The sequence below is a fragment of the Tursiops truncatus genome, chromosome 3, assembly GCF_011762595.2.
Source record: "Tursiops truncatus isolate mTurTru1 chromosome 3, mTurTru1.mat.Y, whole genome shotgun sequence".
In the NCBI taxonomy this organism is placed as follows: Eukaryota; Metazoa; Chordata; class Mammalia; order Artiodactyla; family Delphinidae; genus Tursiops; species Tursiops truncatus.
In genome coordinates, this window is record NC_047036.1 from 165,996,832 (window position 1) to 166,014,783 (window position 17,952).

Below are 17,952 nucleotides of genomic sequence, written 5' to 3' on the forward strand. Positions count from 1 at the left end.
GCCCAGAGTAGCTAACTGATATCCAGCCTACACTGTGTCTATCAAAGAATCCAGTTCCTTACCCGCATCCCCTCTTTTAAGCGTGAGAAGGAGTTAAGGGTTTATCATCCCCATTTGACAGACAAGAAAACTGAGGCTGTCATGGATTCTTTAGAGGAAGCTTTTTGGCATGCCTGTGGGTGGAGAGCTGTATGCGTGTCACTCCTCCCCCGGACTGGGTGGACCCTGTGGATGGCCGTGTCCTTCTTGAGACCCAGGAATGTCGGGTTCATGCTGCATCTCAGCTGAGCAAGTCTTTTCTCCTCTGTGAGATGGAGACGATGTTACTTACCCCCCTCCCTCCCGGGGTCTTTGTTAGAATTAAGTAAGAATCCAATGGGGGCGTGTATGTAAACGCTGAAAATCCTACACAGACATTGGTGGGGTTAACTCCATCCTGCTCCTAGTACAGCTTCTTAATTCTTTCTTGATCCACGTAGAAAATCAGACTCTGCGCCTAGGCATGGGTGCTCCAGATTTTCCATGTAATTTTTCATGGTGTTTTGTGACGCTCCTCCAACTCGGAGTTCTTGGATGAATTCCTGAGCCACTGGCTAGAAACTGGGGGCTTAGAACTGCTCCAAAGGCCTTTCTTTTGCCTCCTTTCTATCTTTTCAGACCTGGGTCTACTGAGCTCCTGTTGGGTGCAAGGCCCTGTCCTAGGAGTGGGTGTCGTGGGATCCAGTGCAGTGAATGGAGCAGGAGTGGCCCTGCCCCCTAAGCTCCCCTCCAGACAGACAGTCAACAAGCACCCAAGATAATTTTCGAGAGTGATAAGTGCTGTAAGAAAAATGTCATAGGATCATGTGTTAGAACGTGGTTCAAGAAGGAGAAAGTGACTTCCAGAGGGGAGGTCAGGGAAGGTCTTTCTAAGGGGTTGAGACCTGAAGGTTGAGAAGGAGCTAGTTATGGGAGGATAAGGGGAGGATGCTGCAGCCAGAGCAGCAGATGCAAAGGTCCTGTGGTAGGGCTGAGCCTGGGTGTGTGAGGGGCAGGAAGGATGCTGGAGTGGCGACTGCCTGGGTTTGAGAGAAGGACTCAGAGAGACTGCAGGCACTAGACCACATGAGACCTGTAGGCTTTGGCAAGGAGTTTCTTTCGCTAAGACTCTGCTGTCCAATACAAGAGCCAGTAGCCCCCCAAATTTTAAAATTAAAATGCAATGAAAAGTTTGGTTCCTCAGTAGAAGCTGGAACCTTCTACTGTGTAGTCTTGGTGGGAATGTAAAATGGTACAGCCGCTGTGCAAAGTAGTATGGTGGTTCCTCAAAAAATTAAAAGTATTTTGGAAATTAATCCCTTGTCAGTCACATTGTTTGCAAATATTTTCTCCCATTTTGTAGGTTGTGTGTTCATTTTGTTTATGGTTTCCTTTGCTGTGCAAAAGCTTTTAAGTGTAATTAGGTCCCATTTGTTTATTTTTGTTTCATGACTCTAGGAGACGGATCCAAAAAGATATTGCTGTGGTTTACGTCAATATTTTGTAATAACCTAAAAGGAAAAGTATCTGAAAAAGAATAGAAGTATATATATATAAAACTGAAGCACTGTGCTGTACACCTGGAACTAACACAACATTGTAAATCAACTATACTTCAATAAAAACATTAAAAATAAAAGTACCACACGATTCAACAATTCACTTCTGGGTATATACATAAAAGAACTGAAAGTAGAGTCTTGAAGCGATATTTGTACACCCATTATCACAGCAGCATGATTCGAAGTGAGCAAAAGGTCGAAGGAACCCTAGAGTCAACTGACAGATGAATGGATAAACAAAATGTGGTATATACACACAATGAAATAGTATTACCCTTACCAAGGAAGGAACCTTTTATTTTTTTTTGGCAAAACCAGCTCTATTTATTAATCATGATTTGCACATTCCACATCTCTTATTCAATGACTCTTTTTTCCCCTTTGGATCATGACAAGCTTGGAGAGAATTAAAATTCCAGAAAATTTTGCCTAAGAACCTATACAAAGCTTGGATTCTCCTCCCCCCCCCCTTTTTTTTTTTTTTTTGCGGTACACGGGCCTCTCACTGTCGTGGCCTCTCCCGTTGCGGAGCGCAGGCTCCGGACGCCCAGGCTCAGAGGCCATGGCTCACGGGCCCAGCCGCTCCGCGGCATGTGGGATCTTCCCGGACCGGGGCACGAACCCGTGTCCCCTGCATCGGCAGGCGGGCTCTCAACCACTGCGCCACCAGGGAAGCCCCGGATTCTCCCCTTTTTGACATACATGATTGATTTTCATTGTATAAATGTAAGCAGCTACAGTTATTCAAGCTAGCTCATCTTACTGTGTATAGATGTTTTCCTCCTTATCAAGATATAGTCAAGCACCCACTGGTGATGTTGTCAACAAGAATTCTGCCTTTGTTAAAAAGGAAGGAACTTCTGACACATGCTACAACATGGATGAACCTTGAGGACATGATGCTCAGTGAAATAAGCCAGACACGAAAGGACAAACACGATCTGATTCCACTCATAGCAGGTCCCTAGAAGAGTCAAATCCATAGAGACAGGAAGTAGGTGGTGGGGGCCAGGGGCTGGGGGAGGGGCTGGGGAGTCAGTGTTTCACGGGGACAGAATTTCAGTTTGGGAAGATGAGAAAGTTCTGGAGATGGACCGTGGGGATGGTTGCACAACAATGTGAATGTCCTCAATGCCACTGAGCTGTGCGCTTAAAAATGGTTAAGATGGTCAGTTTTACGCCTATTTTGCTGCAATTATAAAAGTAATTGGTTCCTTGTTGCACTAACCACACTCCACAGCCGCGGGGAAGTGGCTACCGTGTTGGACAGTGCCAAGGGAGACCATTTCCATCATCACAGAAAGTTGCATCCAACAGCGATGCTCATGGGGGAGTATGGCTTCAGAAGCCTCGTCAGTTCCCTGGGTCTGGTTGGTGGGGTCCACGTGGGCCGGAATGTTCATTGCAGCAATCAAAGGGCCTGAGGATTTGGAGTGAAGAACACTCCCCAGCTTCCAAACCACGTTCCAAGGTGTGCACGGAGTGAGCAAAGAAGGCATCCAGGGAACAGGCTCTGCTGTGGCCGAGGTCTTTCCAGCCTCAGGGAAGCCATCGGTCCAGGGACAAATTTGCTGGCAGCCTGGAAAGGGAGGGCTGGTCATGGAAGCCCAGGTCAGATGCTGAGGGACCCATATTAAGGGGAATCAGGAAGTCATGAGTAGTGAGACATCGGGAGAGAGGGGATGTGTTCCAAGCTGCTGCAGGAAGCCAGGGAAGAGTCCAGCCTTCAGTGGACATGTTCGGTTGCATCAAATAAGAAACTCCAGCCGCAAAATCCACGCACAGCCTCTGCCCGCCATCCGCAGGGCCCCCTCCTTTCCCGTTCATGATCTCCCGCAGGTCACAGCAGAAATGCCACCTCCTTACTTCCAGCACGGTGCCTGCTGTTTATGCAGTTATACTTTTAAATAATGAATATGTCTCCTCCATCGGACCATGTGGTCCCAAAGGCAGGGTCTGTGGCCACCATGTTCCTGCAGCAGCTGTAATATCTAGATCAGTGCAAGCAAATGTGTGTTGAAGCAATGAATGACCTTTGGGCCATTTGCTTAACCACCTTGTGCCTCAGTTTCCCCATTTGTAAAATGGAGATCATTATCTATTTATTTATTTTAAAGAGTTCTTATCTTAAAAAAATTTTTTTTTAATTAATTAATTTATTTTTGGCTGCATCGGGTCTTCATTGCTGTGCGTGGGCTTTCTCTAGTTGCGGTGAGCCAGGGCTACTCTTCATTGCGGTGCGCAGTTTTCTCATTGTCACAGCTTCTCTTGTTGTGGAGCACGGGCTCTAGGCATGTGGGCTCAGTAATTGTGGCGCACGGGCTTAGTTACTCCGCGGCATGTGGAATCTTCCCGGACCAGGGCTCAAACCCGTGTCCCCTGCATTGGCAGGCGGATTCTAAACCACTGCGCCACCAGGGAAGCCCCAGATATATCTATTTACACCAGTCCTGCAGCTGCGTGCTGGAGCTGGCTTGCTAAAGCCAATTGTGTAATTTTCAGGAAATCTGGTTCTTCAACAAGCTGTTGTTAAAATTTAAATGATATCAACTTACAATTAAACAAATTATGTTTAAAACAAAGGTAATAAATACTCCAAACTCACCACTTCCTAATCATCTCACTACATTTTCCTACGATTTATGCTTTTGAGGTTATTTGCTACTATTGCATCTATACCATAGATGTGCTATTTAATGCTGTGATACTGTGTATCTCTTACTGGCTCCACGTTCAGTAACTCTAGGTGGGGTAGCTTGAAAGGAACCGTAGTGGGAGTATTTACACCATGGAAATTGGCAAACGCTACAAAGCAGAGCATCTCTGCCCCGCTCCCTGGAGAAGCTGTTAAGCGTCTACAAGCACGTCACTGGCTTGGGGGCTGAAATGAGTTAATAGTTGTGCCTGGTACGTAGCAAGTGCTGCAGAAGTGAGCTGTTACTGTTACTATTTTGTTTGGCTTGCACTTCCTCATCCAGATTCGCTGTCGTGCAGACAGGAATTGGGCAAAGCCACTGACCAGCTGTTTTCTTTCTCTCTCCAGTGTGTCCGACCATCTGTAAGTCTCACGGCTGCACCGCTGAGGGTCTCTGTTGCCACAGTGAGTGCTTGGGCAACTGCTCTGAGCCTGACGACCCCACCAAGTGTGTGGCCTGTCGCAACTTCTACCTGGATGGCAGGTGTGTGGAGACCTGCCCGCCCCCCTACTACCACTTCCAAGACTGGCGCTGTGTGAACTTCAGCTTCTGCCAGGACCTGCACAACAAATGCAAGAACTCTCGGAGGCAGGGCTGCCACCAGTATGTCATTCACAATAACAAGTGCATCCCTGAGTGCCCCTCCGGGTACACGATGAATTCCAGCAAGTGAGTCCTGGGTACGGGTTCCGGGGTTGGGGGCAGGTGGTAAAGAGGGGAAGGGGCATGGGGTTGGTGTTGGTGATGCTGCCTATTAAAACTGTGTGGAAAACTAGAGTTAATTGACTGTGAGTGAGGAAGCTACTGGTGATTAGTGACACGCGTGGGTCTCTCGGATGCCATCCCTGCTTCCTGGTTTTGGTGCTGGCCTTTGGAACAGGAGTCAACAAACTTTCTCTTGCAAAGGGCCAGAGGGTAAATATTTTCTGCATCTTGCATACCGAAAATGTAAAGCTTTCTATGCTTAGCATTGAAAATAGAAGTCTTGGGCTTCCCTGGTGGCGCAGTGGTTGAGAATCCACCTGCCAATGCAGGGGACACGGGTTCAAGCCCTGGTCCGGGAAGATCCCACAGGCCACGGAGCAGCTAAGCCCGTGCGCCACACCTACTGAGCCTGCGCTCTAGAGCCCGTGAGCCACCACTACTGAGCCCGCGAGCCACAACTACTGAAGCCCGCGTGCCACAGTTACTGAAGCCCGTGTGCCTAGAGCCCGTGCTCCGCAGCAAGAGAAGCCACCGCAAAGAGAAGCCCGCGCACCACAACGAAGAGTAGCGCCCGCTCACCGCAACCAGAGAAAAGCCCGTGTGCGGCAACAAAGACCCAACGCAGCCAGAAACAACAAATAAATACAATTTAAAAAAAAAAAGAAAATAGAAGCTTTGGTTTTGTATACAGCCCTTGAGATGGTCCGATTGTTCCCACTGATGTAGCTGCCTGACTCTCACAATCAAGATCAGAACTCAGATGTTTTCAATGTTTTCTCCAAGCTGGATCTGGGTGGTGTCCTGAGATTAACCTGGAGTGCCAGGAAGAGGGACTCAATTCTAGATTGTTCTCAAGGCTTTGTTGTCTTTTGAAGGACAATGCCATCAAACCATTTCCTACTATTTAGGTGAGAAAAAGCAAGGTTTTCTCTCCCCGACGGTGAGTCAGATTTCCTACCCACATCTCAGACTTTTTGTTCATGCTGTTAGCGTCTCAGATGAGCTATTTTGGTGTCTCAGGGCTGTAACTGAGTTTTACAAATCTGTTTCCTGATTTTTATGTTGAGGGTCTGAAAAAAACAAACCAACCCACAAAACAACCCAAAAACAGATCAGAAACAGACGTACGTCTAAGGGCCTTGAGCTGACCTGCATACGTAAAAAACCTTCCTCTTCAGACTTGAAAATGAGCCAAGTGAGCAGGTTCTGGTGGGAAATTTTATTTCCCTGAGTGGGGAGGGTGGGAAGGAAAACAATCTTTATTCCGGTTCCTAGGAGCCTCTCTTTGAGTGTTTGTGAAACCTGCAAGTACAGTATGTTTTGTTTTACTCATTTTTGATAAAACCTATCAAGTGGCTTTGTTGACCAAAAATAGGCTTCTATAAATCACCTTTGCATGCCAGACAGAGCTATTTTTTCTTCTTTGGGGCCAGTTTATCAGTAAGATTGGGAAAATTATCATATTCCTCTTGATTTATTTGTTTTTTTTTTTTCACGTTTGAGATAAAGCATGGATATTAACATCTTCCACTAAAAGACGTTGGCTTTAAAGTTTTTGTTTTTTTTTTTTTTTTTGGATCATAACAAAGATCTGAAAAATAGAACAGCTTCCTTTGATGTTTTGCTGATGCCGGTGGCCCCAGGATTGAAGCCCCAGGAAATTGACAGCTTGTCCTGTGATGCTTGGGACGTTTACTGAGTGAAAGAGGGGATAGTGAGGGATGTTAATTATGACCCATCATGGCAGTATTTTACTTTGTAGGTTAAAAAAATTTTTGTTTTCCTTCTGAAGCTTTTATTTTATTTTGTGAAAGACTTCGGTGCTGTCGTGTTTTCTAATGTGGTTTGTTATTAAAAAGGGCCAGATATGTTTTCTTCCATTCTTTTGGCTTATCTGGGAACTAGTTCTTTTTTTTTTCTTTTAATATGTATTTATTTATTTACTTATTTGGCTGCACTGGGTCTTAGTTGTGGCATGCGGGATCCTTCAGTTGCGGCACACGGGATCTTCGCTGTGGCATGCGGCTCTTCTAGTTGCATCATGCGGGATCTAGTTCCTTGACGAGGGATCAAACCCAGACCCCCTGCGCTGGGAGCATGGAGTCCCGACCACTGGACCGCCAGGGAAGTCCCTGGGAAGTAGTTCTTGATATTATTAGAGCAGAGGTCTGGGAACCCATGTGGGTTCATTAAGAGGCGTCACCATCTATGGTCGTTCCCAGATACCTGGTGGGGTGCTCTTTAGTGAGATGAGGAGGATTAGATATTTGGGGTGCATGTTAAGGGTGTGGAGAATTCTCTGCCTCTTGATCTTCGCATGGCTGGTTTCTCCTTGTCATCCAGGTCACAGGCTTAAACGTCACTTCTTTTGAGACTCCTTCCCTGTATGACCTTCTTTCTGAACTAGCCATCTGGTTGCTCTTGGGCACAACACTCCATTTTAACACTTTTCATGCTATTTACCACTAGCTGATATTTTAATTGTCAATTTATTAATCTTCCCCAACGAGACCATACGCTTCACAAGTGTATCAGCTAGCTTATGCTGTGTAACAAACCACCCCAGCACTTAGTGACTTAAAACAACACTCATGTATGATTTCTAAGGAGTCTGTGCATTGACTGGAGGGCTGGGTGAGCTCTGATGAGATGGTACAAGCTAACCTCTCATATCCTGCATGGGCAGTTGGGACCTCTCTCCGTGTGTAGCCAGGAAGGGCATGCTTTACTGGGTAAGTACTTCTTAAGCCACTGCTGTATCACATTTGCTAACCTCCCATTGGCCAAAGCAATTCATATGGCCAAGCCCAGATTCCATGGATGAGAAGGCAGACTCCACTTCTTGGTGGGAAGGGCTGGAAAGAACGTGTGGATTTCCCACAGGGAAAGTAGGTTGTTTGTTCACTTCTGTGCGCCTGTGGTTTATAACTGCCATTGGCAAAGGGCCAGAGAGTAAATATTTTCAGCTCTGAGGTCTGGACGGTTGCAGCTACTCTACTCTGGCCTCATAGAGTGATAGCAGCCATTGATGATAGTCAAACCAGTGGTTGTGGTTTGACTATATAGCTATATTGACAATATAGCTCTATTTACTATTTACTATTTATGATAGTCTATTTACTATTTACTATTTATGATAGTCAAACCAGTGGTTGTGGTTTGACTATATAGCTATATTGACAATATAGCTCTATTTACCACAAGCAGTGGCCAGCTGGAGTTGGCCTGTGGGCTGTAGTTTGCTTGCCTTTGGCTTAGAGCATCATCTATCCCATGATAAATGCTCAGTGAATATTTGTAGAACCAACAAAAGAACCCAAACGTTTGGTCATTATTCTGTTTCCACCCCAGCTGCTCTGACACCAACTGGGTGTACTGCAATAGAGCTCAACCTCAACCACCTGGCTTGGCATCAGACCCACAGGTTAAAGCCTTGGTTCTCCATCAGACCAACTTTACTTCACATGCCAGCCACAATTTGGGAGTCCCCAGGTCACCCACACTTCTGATTGGCTGGCTATAAATTTTGAGGCTCCCACAAACCCCCTGGGTTCCATAATTTGCTAGGACAACTCACAGAGCTGAAAAAAAAAAAAAGTCTATACTATTATGTTGGTCCAAGCCTATTGATGGTAGCACCTTGGGTTAGGGATGCTTGCAGTGCTTACCTGGGCATGCATCACTCATAGCGAGCTCTACAGACGCTCTCCCTTTGGGGCCCCTATTTATGGCTGGGCCAGCTCTGAGGTTCCTATTATGATCCCAGGATGCACTTCAGTGAGAAACCATCAGGGAACCTCAAAGAACAAGATTTGTTACTCACAGGTCCTGGAGGGCCACACAGTAGAGTCATGGGGAGCAGGGGTGGGGAGAGGGAGAGAGGGGAGAAAAAGAGTGGGAGGGAGGAAGGGAGAGAGAGAGAGGAATCCTTGGGGGGGTTTGCTTTTATTAGGGTCTGAGGGTGGGGTGTCTAGGGTTTTATGGGTTCACTCTATGGTGAATTTAAAGCTTAAGAGCAGGAATTAGGGCACAGGAAGGGGGAAGCAGGGTCAGTCAAGTGGTCAGTTATCTAGGTTCCCCACGGCTTTCTGAAAGAGCCCCCTTCATGGGTGGGGGCAGCCTAATTCCTTATCTGGTTGTTTTGCTAGTGGCTGGGTCATAGACCCGGTGTTACATTTACTCAAGACAGATGTCTTTTTTTTTTTGCGGTATGTGGGCCTCTCACTGTTGTGGCCTCTCCCGTTGCGGAGCACAGGCTCCAGACGCGCAGGCTCAGTGGCCATGGCTCACGGGCCCAGCCGCTCCGCGGCACGTGGGATCTTCCCGGACCAGGGCACGAACCCGTGTCCCCTGCATCGGCAGGCGGACTCTCAACCACTGCGCCACCAGTGAAGCCTGACAGATGTCTTTTGAAACAGATGCCTCAGCAGTCAGAAAGCTTCATGTCAGGCTTACAATTGCAATTACAGCCTTATTATGGATGCACTGAGGCTGGGAGAGTTCCAGACGCAGGGCTCCTATCCCGTCGTGGAATCAGAGATATCACCCTTCCAGCATAGCTGTGTGTTCACCAGCCAGAAAAATGGACTGAGTTGGTGTCCAGAGTTTTCCTCTGGGTTGTACTACATAGGTGTGATGGGTTGAATCATTGGCCGTGGGTTTGAACTCCATCTCCAGCCCCCCTTCTCTCTCTGGAGGTCAAGTGGTTGATGCAACCCTCCAAATCACATATTTGGTCTTTCTGGTGACCAGCCCCTACAAGTCACCTCATTAGCACAACAAAGATCTTCCTATAACTCAGGAAATTCCAAGGGCTTTTGAAGCTCTGCACCAGGACCTGGGACAAAGACCAGATGTGTTCTTTTTTTTTTTTTTCTGTTCTTTCAATTTTCTTTCTTTTTTTTTTTAAACATCTTTATTGGAATATAATTGCTTTACAATGGTGTGTTAGTTTCTGCTGTATAACAAAGTGAATCAGCTATACATATACATATATCCCCATATCTCCTCCCTCTTGCATCTCCCTCCCACCCTCCCTATCCCACCCCTCTAGGTGGTCACCCGTGACCAAGATCTTTCTGAAGAATCGAATATGCAAGGGTGTGGTAACAACAATTACTGTTGTTATTTACAACAGTAGCAACAATGATACCACTAATAAAAAGTGATCATCATAGCAATGGACCAACGCTTTTTAGTTTCTATGTGCCGAGTGCTTTAGGTGGTATATATCATTCAGTCCTTATCACTACCTGCCCCGTGAAGATTGCCTCCGTTTCACAGATGAGGACACAGACCTTGAGAATGTAACAGTTGGGAATCTTGATGTTTCATACGACAGAACCCCAATTCAAACTGGCTCAAGCAAGATGAAAGGAGTTTACTGATGACTGTAACCAAAAAGTTCAGGGAATCGCTTTAGGTACAGCTGTATCCAGGAGCTCAAGGGATGTATATGATCAGTTTCTTTCCACCCCCAGCTTTATTTCTGTCTCTGTTAGTTTTGGTCTCAGGCAGCAGCCTCTCCCTTGTCCCTTGCTCCATGCTAGCAATATAGCTGTACCCTCTTAGATACTGCAGAAGGAAGACAATTTTTCCTTCCAGAAAGTTCTAGCAAAACCCTCACTGGGTTGGCTTGGGGGTGTGCCCACCTCTGAATTCCCAGCGGGATGGAAGATTGTGCTCAGGCTGCCCTGGGTCCTGTGTCCTGCTTGGACGTAGGAGGGCTGTACCAGCCAAGAACTGACCTCAGAGGCACTGCGTAGGGGAGGGCTGATTCCCAGAGGACTCCTGGGGGCTATAAATTTGAGGACATCAGGCTGCAGGAAGGCAAAGCCAAAGTCTGCCTCCAGTTACCCACTATCAAATGTGAGGTTGTGCTGTAGCCCATAGGTTGCGGAGTCACGTCCTATATAGTTGTTTGGTCACGTCAGACCCCACACAGAACAGCAAACATCCCATCACCTTGCAGCAGCAGCCTAAGTTCCACCAGTTGGGGTAGCAGTAGCAGCTCAGCCACTTTCGAATAGCGGCAAAATGAGTCCTACGTAAGGCCCATCAGCTCTGCATCATTGCCGTCACCATGGTAATGCCGGGAGTCCCATCAGTTCCATGTAATGGCATGAGTCCGGTCTCCACAGGGTAGAAGGTGGTTCTCCATGGGGTACAGTGTGAATCCTCTCGCTTTGGGGTAAGGCAGGAGCCCCATCATTTTGGAGTAAAAGCATGAGTCTCCTGACCTTGGGGTAATGCTGTAGGACCTGCCCCCCGGGAGAAACACCCTAAACCTATCACTTTAGGCAGTTGTTCTTACCTGGGGGTGATTTGCCCTTCCATCCCCCAGGGGACCATGTTTGGACAGCCTCCCACAACAGAGAATTCTCCGGTCCCCAACGTCACCAGCTCTGTGGGTAAAGCATCCTGCCTTATGGTCACTTGGGACCCTGTGCAACACACTGCTGTGTGTGCGTGTGTGTGTGTGTGTGTGTGGTCCTGTGTGCCCTGACCTCTCTCTCTCTCCACTCTTTCTGCAGCTTGATGTGTACTCCATGCCTGGGCCCCTGTCCCAAGGTGTGCCACCTCCTGGAAGGCGAGAAGACCATTGACTCAGTGACATCTGCCCAGGAGCTCCGAGGCTGCACCATCATCAACGGAAGCTTAATCATCAACATTCGAGGGGGCAGTGAGTGCTCTAGGGGGAGGGGTTGCTGTCTGCCGGGATCCACTCTCCCTGCGAGCACAGAAGGAAAACAGTCCAGAGACTCAAGCAGGGAATCTGTTTCCAAACCTGGAGTTCACAGCTCAGTCCTGGCCTCACTCCCCCCCGAGATTCTGATTTTCAAAGCTGGGAGTTGGGACATCAGGAATTTGCATTTTTAACAAGCAGGCAACATGCCCTCTTTTGCAGGTCTGGGGACCATGTCTCCAGAAATTCTGTCACAGGCAAAAAGGCATTTCTCTGTTTATTTATTCAGCGAACATTTATTGAATATCACAGTGAACAAGGCAAAGTCCGTGCGTGGTGCATATTGCAAATAAACAAATTAACGTATAATGTAAACCCAGGCAGTGGTTCATGCTATGAAGGCAAGCAAAGCAGGGTGATGGAGGGAGCAAGGGTTGGCATCTTAATATAATAAATATATTCAGATCTGCAGGCAGGACAATCTCTGTCATAACTACTCTGCCTTGTAGATGTATGTTGAGCAGGGCTCGTGAAAATCATTTTCAGCCTGTAGGTTAACTCTTCACTATGGGGAATTCTGGAAAGGTTAAAATATTTTGGTAGAAGCCCACTGGATATTCATTCTCTCCTTTCCTTAGACAACCTGGCAGCTGAGCTAGAGGCCAACCTTGGACTCATTGAAGAAATTTCAGGGTATCTGAAAATCCGCCGATCTTATGCCCTCGTGTCACTTTCCTTCTTCCGGAAGTTACGTCTGATTCGAGGGGAGACCTTGGAAATCGGGTATGTGGGCCTGCTGCTGTATCTGTGGGCTCATTAGGAAGTTTGTGAGTTATTGTAGAGAAACTTAGGTTTTTTTGCCGAGACATGAAAACAACTTAAGTGTCCACTGATGGTTGCATGGATAAAGGAAATGTGGTGTATGTGTGTGTGTGTGTGTGTGTGTGTGTGTGTGTGTACATATATATATATACAGTGGAATATTATTTCGCCATAAAACTATCTTTTTGCCGAAGCTCACACCTTTCATTTGGATCGTTCCAATGACTTTCTTGCTGGTTCTAGAACTACCAGGGCCATCCAACAGAAATATAATACAGGTCACATATGAGACTTTAAATGTGCTAGTAGCCACATTTAAAACACTTTAAAAGACATAGGTGAAATGAATTTTAATAATGTATTTTACTGAACCCATTACATTGAAGCTGTTATTTTGACATGGACTCAATACAAAAAATTATAAAGAAGATCTTTTATATCCTTTTTTTTTTTTTAATGCAAAGTCATTGAAATCTGTGGTTTTTTACTTCTGGTACAGTTCAGAATGGCCAAATTTCAGGTACTTAATAGCCAGATGTGGCTGGTGGTTTCAGTGTTGGATAACACAGATCTAGGTGCTGCCCTTTTCCCATTCATTATGTACTGGTGGCCCACTCCTAGTTCTAAGGCACAGGTCTAATTGGGTTACTGAGTTGTTATAAAACCTTCAGTGGTCCCCCTCTGCCTACCAAGGAAGGTCACATATTCTTGGTCTCGGTCTGGCATGCAGTATACTAGAGGGTTTGGCCCATGGCATCTCTTTGGTCTTGCCTGTCACCTGTTGGCCAGAACAGGCTATTTTGCTCTTCCCTGGGCCCAGTTCACGTGCCTCTGTGTCTTCAGTCTTTCCCCTTTTCAAAACCCATATCTCAATCCATCACAGTCTTACCCTCCTCCCCCACAAGACTGATCTCACATACCTTCCTGGCCCTGAAGACTTCCTCAACTTCCCGTGTCCATCTAACCCTCCTTTCAACATGTAATGAGTATGTGTCAAGCAAGTGGTTAGGACTGGGGACGGAGCACTGAACAAGGTCAACTCCAGCCATGGCCCCGCCATCTTGGAGTTGGAGACGACAAGCTGATGAATGATTAGGCATGTGTGTGTTTCCATAGGAACTACTCTTTCTATGCCTTGGACAACCAGAACCTAAGGCAGCTGTGGGACTGGAGCAAACACAACCTCACCATCACTCAGGGGAAACTCTTCTTCCACTATAATCCCAAACTCTGCTTGTCAGAAATTCACAAGATGGAGGAAGTTTCAGGAACCAAGGGGCGCCAGGAGAGAAACGACATTGCCCTGAAGACCAATGGGGACCAGGCGTCCTGTAAGTGGTGATGCCCTTGTCCTTCCACGGACCAGATAACGTGGCTGCCTTCCCCCTCCCCCACCACACTGGCCCCCGGGGGAGTGTTACTTCCCCCCAATGAGCTAAAACAACTATGTGTGTGATAGGCTCTCTGAAATACTGAGGAAGAATGTATACATGTTATCTCTTTGCCAAATATTAAACACAGTGCCTGATACTGGAAGATGCCACATAAACATTGAATGAATGAATGAATGAATGTCACTTATCTTACATATGGCCTTGGCTTGAATGCTACAGCAGGGTCTACAGTTGCTACAGCTGGAGACTGTCAGCTGACTGCCCTCCTCTGACAGGTTTTCTCTTGAAGCATTGAGGTGCCAAGGCTTCCATCATGCCCTCATGCGAAGTTGGTTCCTTATGGCAGAAGCTGTGAGAATTCAGGGGAGGGAGAGAGTAAGGTTGGAACTTAAGGGGTAGAGCTTAAGGGAGGGCTTGCAATCTAGGCAGAGGGAATTACTCTCTCCAAGGCATTGTCATTCCAAGGAATTGACACTCCAAGGTATGATGGTCTGCATGCTCCCTAAACCCACTTGGCATGTGTCCATTTGCACTGGAGTTACGTGTTCTGACATGTCGGGCATGAAGATTCACACGCAAGACAGAATTGTGTCAGAATCAACGCTATTCTTGAAAGTCCCTTTTTCCAGTAGCGATTAGCCACTTGTCCTGTTGGTGCCGACCGTGGTTCTTTGGTTGAGCACATCTGGCCAAGTACCTGACTTGCGGTCAGGGCCAACTCGCATGACCTGTTCTTGACTCTGAACACAGGAGAGGCATGTGGAAATAAGACTTCTCAGAGGAACAGCATGTTGCCATCTTCCTTCTCGTGGATACTCTTGAAAATATGGGATCATCTGCTTTGGGTTGAAATAAATTATTTAATTCTGATACTGGTTTTGTTTTTTTTTTAACCTTTCTAGGTGAAAATGAATTACTTAAATTTTCTTACATTCGGACGTCTTATGACAAGATCTTGCTGAAATGGGAGCCGTATTGGCCCCCCGACTTCCGAGACCTCCTGGGATTCATGCTCTTCTACAAAGAGGCGTAAGTAGAAGGATAAAGAGGTGTGTTTGTTGCATGTGTTCTCAGAGGCTCCCCTCTGAGGTTCCCTTCTATCCCCTTACTTGTGGAATAAATATCATAGATCTCACCAGTTGATGGTGTATGACGTCAATAACATTCCCTATTGTCAAAAGCCAGAAACTGAAGCAGGCAGGTTTCTTTTGGAGGTCCAGATTGGGCAATATTCCATTTTACTTCTTATATGTACATCTCACCAGACATCCTCCACAAAAAGTCACTTAGTCTACTTAGTAGGTGCCTTAAAGTTTATTTTTTATCTATTTTATATTTTTTCCAACATTTGAAGCATTGTGGTAAAACATATATGAAATTGACCATCTTAATGACATGCAAGTGTACCGCTCCGTGGCATTAAGTACATTCATGACATCGTGTGACCATCATCACCATCGCTCTCCACAGTTTATTCATCATCTCACGCTGAAACTCTGTCGCCTTTCAAGAACACCTAGTCGTTTTGAGTATAGGACTGTGCTGAAATTTTAAAGGAAGACAATGGAAGCGGTGATTGTGTTAATAGGAATAATTGTTCCATCCCTCAATATTTTTAAAAATATTTATTTACTTATTTATTTATTTGCCTACATAGGGTCTTAGTTGTGGCATGTGGGATTCTCTCTAGTTGCGGTGCCCAGGCTCCCTAGTTGTGGCCCACAGGCTGCAGAGTGCGTGGGCTTAGTTGCCCCGCGGCACGTGGGGTCTTAGTTCCCCAACCAGGGATTGAACCCATGTCCTCTGCATTGGAAGGAGGATTCTTAACCACTGGACCACGAGGGAAGTCCCCATCCCTCAAAATTTACTATGTGCCAGGTTGTGTGTGGCGAAGTGAACACACATCCTCTTGTGTAATCTTATCAGTAACTCTGGTAGTTAGTATCATCATCCTGATCACTGTTATTATTGTTGTTGGGAAATTGAGGCATAAGGGAAGCGGTCCCTTTCTCTTTGACTATTCCTGTGTCTTTTTTCCTTGTGGTAGAAGATTGTTGGTGAACAGGGTGCAAGCCTATAGGAGGTGACTTCGCCCGGCCACATCTCTTTGGTCTTTAGAGCTATAGTTGAGAAATGGTAATCAACTTTTCCTATTTCGTCTTGAAAGCCCTTATCAGAACGTGACGGAGTTTGATGGGCAGGATGCCTGTGGTTCCAACAGCTGGACCGTGGTAGATATTGACCCGCCTATGAGGTCCAACGACCCCAAGTCACAGAACCACCCCGGGTGGCTAATGCGTGGTCTCAAGCCCTGGACCCAGTACGCCATCTTTGTCAAGACCTTGGTCACTTTTTCTGATGAACGCCGCACATACGGGGCCAAGAGCGACATCATCTATGTCCAGACAGATGCCACTAGTAAGCATTTCTTGTGGATATGAATTTGTGCGTGAATCAGACGTCTTGCGTTTAACAGGCTGACCTGGTGATGTCATATGAAATGCCATTTTTTTTTTTTTGCATGGTTATTGGCTTCTAAAAGAGCCGGGCACTGAGGTTTATCATTTCAGAAGATGAGGCAGTAGCAACAAGACCTCAGAGGGGAACATACATTTCTTCTTCCCATTATGGAAAATTTTCAAATATTTACAAAAGTAGGAAAAAAAAAAAAAAGATCCCCCCCACCGCCACCTTGTAACCATCTCTCAGCTTCAACAATGATCAATTTTTTGCCATTTTTGTTTCATCACTATGCCTTTTCCCCCATCTCCATTTTTTGACGAGTATTTCATAGCAATTTAGCTGTATTTTCATAAAGCATAAGCCCTCTCCAACCACTGGGATAGGAGACGTTTGGTGATACCTGGAGATATTTTTGGTTGGCATGACTGGGGAGGCGGGGTTGGGGACCTGGGATGCTGCTCAACATATCACATGCACAGGACAGCGCCCCCCGGCAAAGCATTATCTAGCCCCCGCAAGTCAGTAGTTGAGAAATCCTGTCCCGTAGGATCGAGTCCAAACTTTATGAACCAGCCCCAACTTTATTGACTACTGCCCTCTCGTCCTCTATCCTCCAGCAATACCTCCAGCAGGACTTATAGTTTCTGGAAACTTCCAGCTTCCAGGCTTTTGTACACACTGTGTCCTCTGCCTTGAGCCCCCCACTCCCACCCCTCACTGACTCCCTCAGCCACCTCCGTTCTTGAGGGGAGGCTTTTGTGGAGCCCAAAGGTGGTGCTTTTGGGGGGAATGTTAGATGGGCTGCCAGCTCAGGGATAAGATTGAATGGTATCCCACTGCCGAAATTTGCCCCAGGACTGGGTTCAATTGGGGCTAATGTTATCTAGAAGATGTGGCTTTGTCTATTCCCACGATGCTCCTTTTCCCCAGCGCCTTTTCAGTGCCCAGAACAGAGAAAGCTCGGCACGTCGTTGGAGCTCTGTAAATCAGGGGTCCCTGACCTCTGGGCCACAGATCGGTACCAGTCTGCCGCCTGTTAGGAACCAGGCCGCACAGCAGGAGGTGAGCGGCGAGCGAGCAAAGCTTCATCTGTATTTACAGCCGCTCCCCATCCCTCGCATTACCACCTGAGCTCCGCCTCCTGCCAGGTCAGCGGTGGCATTAGATTCTCATAGGAGCATGAGCCCTACTCTGAACTGTGCACTCGGGGATCTGGGTTGCACGCTCCTTATGAGAATCTAATGCCTCATGATCTGAGGTGGAGCTGAGGCAGTGATGCTAGAGCTGGGGAGCGGCTGCAAATACAGATTATCATTAGCAGAGAGGTCTGACTGCACAGAGGCCATAATAAATCAACTGCTTGCAGACTCCTATCAAAACTCTCTCAGTGAGTGGCAAGTGACACTTAAGCTGCATCTTACAGAGTAGACTGGACATAAGCAACACACGTCGGGTGTCACTGTCTCCCATCACCCCCAGATGGGACCATCTAGTTGCAGGAAAACAAGCTCAGGGCTCCCACTGTTTCTGCATTCTGGTGAGTTGTATAATTATTTCATGATATGTTACAATGTAATGATAATAGAAATAAAGTGCGCAATAAATGT

The 17,952-nt window shown here is 46.7% G+C and overlaps 1 protein-coding gene across 5 annotated transcripts in view; it reads left to right on the plus strand.

Annotated features, from left to right (window-relative positions):
- Positions 1-17,952, plus strand: part of INSR (insulin receptor) — a 130,587-nt gene that overhangs the window by 72,923 nt on the left and 39,712 nt on the right. For all 5 annotated transcript variants that reach the window (XM_033854513.2, XM_033854512.2, XM_033854515.2 and 2 more), the window contains exons 3-8: positions 4,624-4,945; positions 11,515-11,663; positions 12,305-12,449; positions 13,605-13,819; positions 14,785-14,911; positions 16,050-16,300. In XM_033854513.2, the coding sequence (XP_033710404.1) occupies positions 4,624-4,945; positions 11,515-11,663; positions 12,305-12,449; positions 13,605-13,819; positions 14,785-14,911; positions 16,050-16,300 (1,209 nt within the window). The remainder of the gene's footprint in view (positions 1-4,623; positions 4,946-11,514; positions 11,664-12,304; positions 12,450-13,604; positions 13,820-14,784; positions 14,912-16,049; positions 16,301-17,952) is intronic.